The 12,604-nt window shown below is 44.0% G+C and overlaps 1 protein-coding gene across 3 annotated transcripts in view; it reads left to right on the top strand.

Annotated features, from left to right (window-relative positions):
• ndrg3a (ndrg family member 3a) overlaps positions 1-12,604 on the top strand; it is a 34,168-nt gene that overhangs the window by 15,289 nt on the left and 6,275 nt on the right. For 2 of the 3 annotated variants that reach the window (XM_075460338.1, XM_075460337.1), the window contains exons 3-7: positions 2,169-2,201; positions 11,222-11,327; positions 11,495-11,615; positions 11,848-11,910; positions 12,005-12,065. In XM_075460338.1, the coding sequence (XP_075316453.1) occupies positions 2,169-2,201; positions 11,222-11,327; positions 11,495-11,615; positions 11,848-11,910; positions 12,005-12,065 (384 nt within the window). Of the gene's footprint in view, positions 1-2,168; positions 2,202-6,306; positions 6,693-11,221; positions 11,328-11,494; positions 11,616-11,847; positions 11,911-12,004; positions 12,066-12,604 lie in introns of those variants that run through there. The other variant, XM_075460339.1, reaches the window with a different exon arrangement.

Below are 12,604 nucleotides of genomic sequence, written 5' to 3'. Positions count from 1 at the left end.
GTGTTGTGTGCTCTCTATGTGAATGAGGACCCACTGTGCTGCTCCCAGGCAAATATATATACGCGAATACACCCGGAATGCACACTCTGCAGTCCCGTTCATCAAAGTGAATTATTCATATACGCTCAACTATCGAGAGGAAAAAGAAACCGGAGGGGGGGAACGATGGAGCTGGTCGATAGAAAAAGGGCTTTAAATGAAGTGATTCATATAGAGTTCGAGGAAGCAGTCCACCATGAACAAAGCAAGATCAAAGGAGAAGCTGGAGGAAAGTCGTCTTTTTCAATTTCTCATTCTGTAGCTCGAAAGATTCCAGCAAGAGAGTGGAGGCAAAAGCAGAGGAAAAACGTGGAGGTGAAAAAAAAAACACTCAAATGGCAGATCAAAGCTCTTCCTGTCCTCCTCTGCTTCCAGCCTTCATAGCCCTGATTAACTGATTAGAAAGGATATGCATCTGGAGATACACTGGAAAGTTTTGTTCTCTCTGCAGACTTCACAAGCACACAGGAGGCTGTGATACTTCAGAGGAGGAGTGAGCGGCGGTGCATCTGGTCTGAGGGCGTCGCGTCTCCTCAGTGGGGGGTCTGACCAATGAGCAGGAGAAGGTTTCTCCTCGTCAGTCTTCCTGACAGGAGAGAGTGTCAGAAAAATCCTCTTAATGTGGAAGACTGGCACTGACCTCTCACTCCACCTAGTGGCCAGCTCATTAAGAAGTCCTGGGGATGGAGATCAGGATATGATAACAATGATGAATGAGAGTCCTCAGTTTCTTTTTTTTTTCTTGAGTGCATGCCAACATCTGTGATGACCTCATTTCCTTCGACATGCCGCCCGGGATAGAGATACATTGTAAATACACTTTAAACGTCTTAAGTTTTGTTCTAAAGATGTTGCATTTCACTTTTCATTAAAAACCAAAGCAAGCACTCTAACGTCCTTCCTCTTACCGTCATCACATCCCATTATATCAGCCTGAGAGTCATTTCAGGATCTGAATAATCATGGCAAAGAGTAAACTTTTTCTAGCAACATTATTTCTCAATGATTTTTTTTATTTATTTATTTTTTTTTGCTCATGGCAGTTTTGTAACCTGGATGATGAAAAGGACAGCTTTTTACCCTCCATCTGTGTCTGAACCCACGTGCACCTTACTGGTCTCGCCTACACTTGAATCCCCGTGTAGATTTTCTCTATAATCTGCCACCCACTCTCACTTCTCTGCCCATTTACTCTATGGCTCCCTGCTAACTCAGTCGAAACAAAATACCAACTAAAGCAAAAGACCAGAAAAATGCTGCACCATCAGTTATGTTGTACGCAGCAAAATATTTATTTCCTCATACTGTATGAGAAGACATATTGTGCCCTTTTCTTTTTTTTGTCTTAAAAAGCTTTTTTTAAATGCACTTGTTCTCACCAGCTGAACACGCTGCCCTTGAAATCACTTGTTAGTTAGCCAGCATCTCCCTCCCTCCCCTATCTGCATAGTGGGTAGTTTGGCATGTCTTACTTAAAAGCTGTGTTCACACATCACATTCAAAAGGCAACGGCTTTGCACTCTTATTTGTATGGTATGGATGTGGAATAGGGAGTCAAATGATGTGACTCTGAGCCACCAGTTTGAGGTAGTCACAGAGCCAAATTGGCATGCATTGGTTGAGATGGAGGGGGCAGAGTGTAGTATATCACTCTTACAAAGACATTGTCACTTGGCTAATTCTATCATGGTGGTATGGTATTTGTAAGCACACGTGGATACGGCGCTGAGCAACCTCTCTTTGGTTCGACTTAAAAAAGAACAGCATTACTTTTTTGGTCAATAACACTCGATTGCTGTGTGAAAAGGGCTAAAGTATGAGCCACCACATTGACTTATCAGCTGACCAATCAGAACAGACTGGGCTTTTCATGTGGAGGGCCTTAAAGAAAGAGGAACTAAATTTGAGCTTTTCGGCACCTCTTGTCACCTTCAGACTTCCTCCTCAGACTGAAGGTGAGAAGAGGCGCTGTTGCAATAGTAGAACTTTTTTTATTTACTGTAATACTTAAGCTATCACTTATGTAGAATAAATCCAAAACATTCCAACTCCTGCTCTGCACTGTCATCTATATGAGTTACTGTTAGACTATGGTCCATTTTAACTTTCCTCTTTTACTTTGATTGCAGAATGCACGCAACTTTCAAGATTTCGACTGCCAGGTGAGTGTTGCTCTCTACTCTTTTTTTTTTTTTTTTTTGCTGCTATGCTCGTAGAAGGGGGTCAGGGCCTAATTCTCAGGCCCCCCACTGCTGAAGCAATCTGTTTCCTCGCCCTAAATCTGAACGTTGTGCCTCACTGGTAACACCCATTTTCACAGGACACCACATTCAAGAAAAAAACCCAGGTTAGGGCTTTTTTTTCTTTTACATTTTTCATCGTTCTGGTCAAGGTTTGTTTTGCCCAGCTTATCGTTATCCAACGATGTCCATGCTCATGCTGACTGTGAACTGAGGAGCAAAGGAATTATTTAGTAGCAAAATATGCTCTTTGCAGCTTAACCTTGTGTTGCTTTCGCTTATGAGCACCAGTGCTTCTAAAGAGGGGGAAGTGCAAAAGTCACTTCAACATTTTGAATACTGTTTTGGCCTAATCCAGTGAGTGAGGAAGCACAAGCACCATATTGGATTCTGTATACAAAGTACGACTAGAGAAGATTATGTTGACTGTGGTTGAAAGATAATTGGAGAAATGCAAATAGTAAAACTTAGATGAGAATGGATGCATGCTGAATCTGTGTGAATATACTGTCATGTTTGTGGACCGCAGACTCTTTGTGATCTTATGACATTCACATTGGCTGATGGGCAGAAAGCAGTAGAAAGACCAAATTCTACACCAGGAGGACTAAAGGAACCTGTTTGCTCTCATATCTAAACCCAAAGATTGTGGGGGAACAAATGGATGCCCTTTAAAAAGATAAAATCTCATCAAATTTCTGTGAGGTTGGGCACCCTGATTAACCAGCAGCTAGGCTGTTTGTAAAGCCTCGTATCTTCTAATCCTCAAACATGAGTCTGTCATAAAACCCCCACTGGATCCCATGCCCCTCTCAATCCTCTAGTTACAATCTGCAGTCAAATCGCTGAATAAAGGCAAAATGCCATAAAATTAATCTTGAATATTGACACTGTAGAATTATAGATTTTGTAAAGGATTGAAAGGCAACGTATTCTTTTTTACACCCAGATTGACCTGGTTGACGACTTATTATTATAAGAAGATTTATTTGATGATCTAAAAGTAGTTGTGGTTCAGAAAAAAAAAGAACCTTGCATTTCTTTAATGGAGTTAAAGAAGGAGTTTGCTAGCTATGTGCCTCTTATTCTTAAATTGGATTCCTCACAAAATGCTGCATCCTACAGGCAAAACTCTCTGTCATGACTGCAAAGAGTTAAACCATCCCATTCTCGCATTCTGCAGCCACACCTTCTTCCAGCATCCTACCAGAGCTAAAAATAGCTGCTGCAGGCAGAGAACAGAGAACGCACGTTAGCTGGAGCAGATGCTACTATACATGCGGCCCGACATCCATTCCTGCCTGCTGTATCATAAATACAGTCATATTCAGAAGCTGGCCGTATACTCAGTGTGGTATTTCTTTTCTCTCCTCTAATTGTGATTCAGTTGGGGTCACGCAGCTGTAAGTTACAGAAATAATTGTACCAGACTTTGTCTCAGCGGTATTAAGGGAGACTTAAGCGTATTTGACCTTATTTTCAGACCGCCACATTCAGAAGTCTTAAGAAATTAAGATAAGTCCTTAAGCTAATGATTCTTTGAACTGTAGTATGACATTTTCAATTACTCAGGAGCTGGCAGCCTTTTGAATAATTACTAGAACATGTACAGAAATATGTTTTCTCCCTGAATTCATCTGTTCACATGCATCAGCAGGCTTACAGCTTAAACAGTCAGCAACTTCATGTGGACTAGCAGCGGGCTTCAGTTGGCTAAAGATTTTTAAAACATAAAGATATGAAAACTGCTCCTCCAGATTTTGTTTCATGTAAACATTTGAGACCAGTCTGTGGTTAGAATGAAGGTGTGTAATTTCCGTGTGCACGTCACACATCGCAGCAATTGAATAGGGACAAAAGGCGCACGGCGCTGTACAAAGAATCAGGCTTTTCATGCGTACATTCCGTGTGGGAGGGGTCTTCACTGCTGCACCATCACTGAGCTGTGACATTCCAGCAGCTGGAGGACAGTCCGGCAGCTCTACACCAGCTGATAAAGTTCCCACCACTGGCAGCCCACAGGTACTGCAGCAGTTAAGTCAAAGCTGTGTGCACCTGCAAGCAGGGCTGCGATGATTGAGAGAATGAGGTGGAGCCGCCTCAAAGAGACCCTGCTGCAGTTTTGCATCCCTCTGTGATGATCTGAGACACACAGGCGATGAGGGTGTGAGTCTGGGGGACCTGCTGGGTTTGAAAGTGCAAACTTAAGAACAGGGGGTTGCTTAATAAACAAGAAAATGGCTGAAATGGCTGGCTGCACACTTTGAAAATAGGTTTGCGATGTCTCCCTGAAGTCTCTGCTCTGGGTCTTCATTGTCTCACCTGTTCTTTTGGGTCCTTTCAGTATTTTCCCTATTGTCTTTTGATATTTCTCTTATTAGGTTTGACCTTGAATGAAGTGTCCATGTTTATTCCTTGTCATTGCATCGTTGTGCAGATGGCTGTGAATTCGTCTCTTTAGATTTACTGTCTCAGTAAGATCACCAGAGGGCGCCATCACCATATTTAATTTGTGGCCACACGCTTCTGCTTTTTGCCTTGTGACTTTGGTCTGCGGAGCTTTTCGCCACGAGTGTCCTTAAGGCGGTGCTGGGCATCATAAACAGCTTTTTTTTTTTTAAAAAAGGATAAAACCAACTCAAGTGGTGGACACTTTAGCACAAAGTGCATCCGGTGCAAAATGCAAAAACATTTGCAATCCAGCCCTGTCTATGATCTGTGCAGACGAGAGATCATTGCATGCCTACTCTCACTGCAGAGGCGAGCCAAAACCCTGATGAGTCACTCTGTGGCACAAAGAGACGCTGGTTCTGTCAAAGAAAAGGTGTATATATTTTGATCCCCTCATAAGATATTGCTGCCTGATATGCATAATGTTGCATAAATGATTGAACGTCACAGTGTTTGTCACATTCTCACCGAGCTGGTAAGAATGGCTGCAGAAAAGGACAAAAATGATGATTCTGCGTTTATAAGTTAAATATGACACCCCAGCATCAAACAAAATGCTTATCCTAATTTCTGTATTACTATGTTTGCGTCATGTGAACGAGAAGTGTTTACTCCATTAGGTGTTCTGTCCTCTGCATGTGCGTCATTTGCACCCTCTGTGGGTCAGGACCAGAAAAATGTGGAGAAACGGTGGTTTGCAACCAAACATGCTGATGCATTGACCGACCAATAAAGCCCCCTCCCCCACCTTGTCGTTGTAATCCCACCGACTCTGTGGTGTGCCATTGGCTGCACAGAGCAGCCCGTCTCAGACAAACTCGTGACACCCTGCCCTGCTTGCAACTGAGCACAAGAGTGGAAAAGGAGAGATCAATAAACTATGTGGATCAAATGACTCAGCAGGAAGTTTGGAGGATGTAGTGTACAGGATAATGTACGCTTATGGTTGTTGAGGAAAAGATAAGTAGCTTGTTGTGCTTCCTTCTTTTACATAGCTTATAACATGAGAATGGTCTTGTGTTAAAGGCCAGTAGTGAAATGAATACTTTGCATTAGTTTACAGGACATGGAAGTGTTTGTAGAATGGTAACATTTGCAGCAAAGCTGCATTGCACATTAGTCCCGGTTGGTATCAGAGCCGCAGTGAGTCTGATTGCATCCCATCAGACATGCTGTTATTTTCAGTTTGAAGGCTAAGGTCATACGCATTCCTCTCCTTCAGAAAGGTGAACGTGCAGACAGAACTTGTTAAATCTTGGTGATGAGCGGCCATTTTGCTGATGCAGAAAACAGCCCAGGGTGAGCTGTCAAAGTCGGCCTCCTCGCCTCTCCTCTCCTCCTCATCAATAACAGCCTGTGACGTCAGCAGCCTGCCTACTTTCCTGGACTGCCTCTGCATCCTTTGCACCCCATCACCCCTGATTCTCACACCCACCCCCTCCTTCTCTCCATTCTCTTGGAAGCCCCACCCTCTCCTTCTACCCACCTGACCCTCAGCAATCCAATTAGATGCACCGGTGGCTGAATGCATGGACGCGCTGTGACTACCAAGCACTAACTGCAGTCTCACTCTCCTCCTCCTCTGTCTTTTGCTCCTGCTCTCTTTCCCACCTCTTGTCTCTGTCTCTCTCTTGGTCTTCCTGCATCTTATCCCCGCCTTCACACCCCCCTTCTGCTTTCATTCAAGTTATTTAGCCATCTCCTCCTTACTGCTTCTGCTCTGTCTTTCTCCGCTCACTGCTCTCTTCCTCCCTCGTCGCTGCTGCTGTTCTAGCTGCCTCACCCTACATCCCTCCCTTCCAACCAAAGCTCCCTCCCTCCTCCTCCTCCTCCTCCTTTTGGAGATCTTCATAGCTGCCCAGCACACACTTTCACATAGCATAACACACTCTTCCGCTGTGTGGGTTAAACATGTCAGCTGTTCTGGACCTGGACCAGATTGCATACGCTGGAAATGGAGTGGTGAGTGACAAATGTGTGATGCCTGACTCGACACACCTGGCTGAGTCCTTACAGCAAAGAGGCTCTGGTTCAGATTAGGGGTGTTGTTGTGCAGTTTCTTAAAAAGACATGGTGACAGCAGCTGGCTGCAGGACAGGAGTGGCTGTTGGGGTCTTTCCTGGCTCGCTTGTTGTTGCTTTTTCTCTCTTGTCGGCTGCCAGCTTGGGACGAGCATTTCTTGTGTGTGTGTGTGTGTGTGTGTGTGTGTGTGTGCAGGCACCTACAGGTCACACAGTGCCCATGTGTGCAGTCTGCACAGCCTAAACTTGCTCAGGGTGTGGTGATGCATTTTAATGAGATGATATGACAAATGCATGTGCGTTGTGCTCAAGTGTCTCACGTGGCAGTTGGTAACTGTGTGTTGTTTCGGGGTGCCATGTTTCTTTTTACATCTTCCATGGGTCTGTTTGCGTGCAGCTGTAACTGCTTTGCTCAGCGTTGAGTGAGTGTCTGTGAATGTTGCATAGTGCATTCAGACACACACTGTGCTCTTTATTCTGTTATCACTGAAGGGAGGATGGTCACTCACCTCAAAGAACTCTGTGGCAACAACACATTAAAAAAACAATGACTGTTGGGGCTGCCGTCCCCTCCCTGCAGAGACCTTGAGTTTGTAGTTTTGATGACCCACACATGTAGTATGAGTGCTGCAGGAGGGGACGGCTGAGTTTTTACCAGAAATGGGACCAAGCACCCAGAAAGATCCCACCGGAGAATTATCAGTAGGGCGTTTGGATGTGCGTACGTGTCTGTATACATCTGTGTTTTTGTGCACTTGTGAGTCATTTAGTGGCTGCTTGGAATATCTTGCATGTGATTGATGCCCTTCCTGGCAGGGCAAGGAAAATGGAGTGGAGGTATTGATAAACCAAAGCATTGCGGGAAGAGGATGAGCGTGACGTTGTGCTATCATTTTATCAACTCACCCCACCTCTGTCACTGTATTTCTATAAAAGAAATAGAGTTTTCAGCACCTCTGTTGCACCAGAAACCCTCTTTTTAAAGGAAAAACCACTATTCAGTATTCCTACCACCCACAAGCACCTGCCAACACTTTTTGTCCAACAACTAACCACCATGAATGCACTAAAGGGGGAAAGAGTTGATGCCAGTGCACTGATCTCCTTCTTTTCCCCCCCTCGCTGTCCAGACTAGCGGCCCCACCCCAAGTCTGTTTTCCTCTCACGCCTCAGTGTGTACGTAAATACCCAAACATGCGCGTCTATGTGTCAGTTGACATGATAAGAGGCAGCACTCCGAGATCAATACAGCTTTTAGTCATGCCAACGGCCAGGTGGACAGATAGAAGACTCTGTCCCTGCCCGCAGCCCCTTCCTTCGTTACTCTCCGTCTGTGCAAAGATATTGCTGGAAAGGCATGAGAAATAAAAATGATGCACCCCTTCTGTTTTAAGCTACACTCCTCCGTTAGTCATAGAGGACTCCTCCTGTCTTGTCGCTCTCACTGCTTTCATGCTCTATTTCCTCCCTCTTCCAGGCTCTCCGTCTCCAGTTCTGTCTTCCCCATCTTTATTCCCTGTAAGCTCTGTGAACATTTTCATTTCGTATCACAGCTGGGGTGCATTTACCTGCTTTTCCAGGCTAATGAAAAGTACACACACACACACACACACACACACACACACACACACACACACAGAGTACTTTACCTTATTTTCTAGAGTGTCCTTGACTCCGTCCTTGTCCAAAAATGAAAATTCTGCCGCAGCACAGCCAAGGACTGTTTCCTCTCAATCTATAACAGGTTGTTTTTCCACCCCATGAGGCCGAGGTTGCAGAATCATTTCATTATCTGTGAGAAGGCCTCAACTGAGCAATAGGCTTCCTGTCATCACCACTTCTGCGGGGTTCATTTGATCTCAAGAAGACAAATTGTATTCATTATCAACTGACTTGTCGCACATTTTAATCTCTGTACCAACTCCCACACAAATAAAAGGAATGTCTATTCTGCAGCTTTCCCTATGTGTCGCTGTGTCCGTCACTGATGGCGGATGCAAGTTACTGCAGCCATATCTTTTAGAATTAGCCTTCATCTCTTTTGAGAAGCTTGTGAGACACATCTATCAGGCGAAGACTGCTGGATGTCCAAACAGAGCTGTGCAGTTAGAATCACACTTAGTCTAACGCGGGTTTCTTGTCCGCTTTGGCTCGCTCTCTGTATTATTGATGACCCGTGGGCTTTGAGACCAGTCAAGCTGATGGTCCTCTCCTGCTGCTTTTTGCAGTTCACACACTCGCATATGTATATAACTTTGTCATGCAGTGTTGTTTGCAGCACCAAATCATGCTGACCTTGGGAATCCTGTAGGTTTGTAATAATGTTCCAGTGGGTCTTGAAACTGGCTTTGTTACTTTCTGTATAAGTCATCACTGATTTGACACTTCTTGCACTCTCCCCCATAGTCAACAGAGCCCGTTAAGACTCTGTTTGGATTTGCTTTGTCCTCTTTAAACAAATTCCCTCTTTTATCTCATTCACATCTTTGTATCCTTCAGTAAGATAAAATGTCATCTGAAATTACCTCCAAAGCCATTCCTCTCCAGAAGCACAAACGTGGGGCTTCCCAGTGTGTGATTAAGAGAGATATTCTAGTTGTAAATTGATGAAAAAAAAGATGAAGGTGGGAGTTTCTTTTTTTCATTTTTATAGCAGGTTTCTATTTGCAAACACAAAAAGTAGAACGAAACCATACTAGCATTTTTGCAGAGTTCCGTTTTAAGTGTAGACATGTAAAAAGCAGTTCCAGGGTTTTTTAATAAAACGCCTCTTTTTTTTTTTTTTCTTTTACCCAAATGAAAAGCCTGTTTTTCAGCCGCCCTTTTCATGAATTTGCTTTCCAAGAGCTCGGGAGAGCTGCAGGCTTCGCAATATATTACAATATATTAACCCAAGCGCACGGTGGTGTGGTGGTCAGCACCGTCGCCTCACAGCGACAGGGTTCCATGTTCAACTCCCAGCTGGGGCCTTTCTGTGTGGAGTTTGCATGTTCTCCCTGTGTATGTGTGTACTCTGGCTTCCTCTCACTGTCCAAAAACATGCATGTTAGGTTAATTGGTGTCTCTAAATTGTCCCTCGGAGTGAGTGTGTATGTGGTCATTTCTCTCGTTTGTCTCTGTGTGGCCCTGTGATGGACTGGTGACCCGTCCAGGGTGTACCCCGCCTCTCGCCCAATGACCGCTGGGATAGGCTCCAGCCCCCCCGCGACCCGACCAACGGATTAGACGGGTATAGAAAATGGATGGATGGGTGTACATTACTCAGTTTTGCGAAATGATCAAGATAATATAGGAATCGCATCAATCCTCTCTTGGGATTACGTTAATTTCAAGAAAGAAGGCTGACATGATATAATCAACACGTTACTTCTTAAAGACATGGTTGGTAATCCTGTTCAGAAACACATTTTGTAATACTGGGTGAAATGGTCCGTCTATCGTGAGAGAAATCTATACAAGATGTATTTAGAAAAAGGGACGAAAAGGGGGGGGGGGGATGAGGTGGAGCCTACCATAGCTTTAAAGTGTAAAGCTTTATTCTGATAAGCACTCGGACTCACACTATCATTATTTATTTATCCCCATTAGAAGTGTACTGTAACATATTCCTTTGTGCCCCAGAGTACAGCTATTTAAAAAAAGTTGTAAATGTGTTGAGGCGCTTTAATGTGTGACGATAACTCACCTCATCCAGTTCAAACTTCTGCAAACCCGCTGAGAACTGGTGCAGCTAATGGATGTTTTTGTTCCCATGTTTACAAGATGACTCTGGTCTTTTCTAATATTTTTTTGACCTCAGGTTTTAGTGTTTTTTTTCCCCAAGTTTAAATTAAACTAAATGTTACCATCTTTACCTTTCCTTGTAAGCTTTAATTTTTAATTACAATTTTTTTGCAGTGGGCATAAATTTGTGCTGAAAATCTGTGAAACCTGTGTGTCACACCTAAAAGTTATTCAGTTTAAGCTGTAGCTAATAATAGGACCTGTGTAGTCACTGTGTGTTTCTGGTAAACTCGATAGAATATTATGTATTGCTGTGAATTTGATTACGGCAAAAACTTTCATCGATAACTGTAAAACGTAGATGGAACTATCCCAGGGAATATTTCAGCCCAGTCCAGTGAAAAATGACTAACTGGTGAGGTTTACAAAGAATCACAAAAAAGGAAAAACTTCAAGATGTCGTAGCTAACAGAGTTTGGAATCAAACTTTTTTTAAAGGGCCAATGAGTTTATTAGAAGTTGTTGTTTTTTTTTGTTTTTTTTTACATTATTTTTGTACTGTTTTCAGAGCTCTGGTCTAAAGTACTGCAAGCTGAATTGTTCTTATGAATAACACAAAGCCAGAATTATTCATTAGATTTGACTAAAAGTTGCATCTATCTAATATTTAGTCTTCCCCCTTTTTTTATATGCATCGGGTATTGTTGCATTGGTCCAAAACTATTTTTTCTTCTCCTTGAATTGCAGGAGCATGACATTGAGACTCCCCACGGTGTACTCCATGTGACAATGAGAGGCGTTCCCAAGGGCAACCGGCCCGTCATCCTCACCTATCACGACATCGGCCTCAACCGTGAGTCAGCCAGCCAAAAATAAGCTCATCAATAGACGGTGCTCAGGTTTAGATGAGCCAGTTTTGTTGTTGCTCCTGCACTCAACACACCCTCTGAGGTTTTCAACCATCTGCACTCTCCCATCACACACTGTGTGTCCTCTGCTTGCCCCTTTTCTGTTATTTAGACAAGTCTTGCTTCAACACCCTGTTCAACTATGAGGACATGCAGGAGATCACCCAGCACTTTGCAGTGGTTCATGTGGATGCGCCTGGCCAGCAGGAGGGGGCACCTCCCTTCCCCAGCGGGTGGGTGTCAGTCTGGTTTACCATGTGTTGATAAACGGGAGCACATTTATTTCAGTGCTGCTGCACCAGCAGCAAGCTCATTTGCTAATGGAAAAGTTTATTGCCTAATCTAACTGTGAGGTTCCTCAGGTATTTAGATTTATTATGAGCTCAATATTAATTTCTGATTAACTCAAAACACAAAGAACTGAAGCTGTCCTCGCCACTCACATCTGTCACCAACCGTCTCCAGGTATCGTTACCCAACCATGGACGAGATGGCTGAAATGCTGCCCTCCGTGATGACTCAGCTGAAGTGAGTGACCCCCTGTTAATATATCTTATGGATGTTGTGAAAATGGTTTGGTTGGTCATCTCCAGTCCCTCAGTAACCGGTGGTTTCTCTGTAGGGTCAACAGCTTGATCGGCATCGGCGTGGGGGCGGGAGCATACATCCTCAGCCGTTTTGCAGTGAGTCCCCAGCAGCAGCAGCCTCTGCACTCTTACTACGCTTCATTTTTCTGTTCTTCTTTCTCCTCTTGCTCCTTTTCTCCGACACTCTGTCTGGCCTGCAATAATTGAGGATTTTAGTCCTGACAGCTTGTTACACCGAACATTAAAGCTTCCCATCAAGCCCACACAGGCCATCAGGTTGCTTTATAGTCTGCTGCAATGCTGCCATTGGCCATGTGATGAATCACATTGGTAATTCCCTCCTTTTCAGTCACCTTTCCTTTGTTTCCAAGCTCAACTCATGGAACTTAAATAAGCACAATCTAACGGAAAGGTGCAGAAGTGACAGAGAGGAGGGAGGTAGCACTGAGAGATGAATAATGAAAAGAGAGGAGGGTAATATGGGGAGGTGTGGAAATGAAAAATGGGAGCAGTGGCTCTCTGAGGAGAGTCTGCTCTTGTTTAGAATTGATGTGGAAAAATTTGATTCTGAAATGAACAGCTTTGGATTGAAATGCGTTTACCCACCATAGACTCACAGCAGCTCTTGCTGCACT

This window comes from Odontesthes bonariensis, chromosome 3, assembly GCF_027942865.1.
Source record: "Odontesthes bonariensis isolate fOdoBon6 chromosome 3, fOdoBon6.hap1, whole genome shotgun sequence".
NCBI lineage: Eukaryota > Metazoa > Chordata > Actinopteri > Atheriniformes > Atherinopsidae > Odontesthes > Odontesthes bonariensis.
The sequence above is the reverse complement of the archived record's forward strand: the minus strand, read 5'-3'. Positions and strand labels throughout refer to the sequence as shown.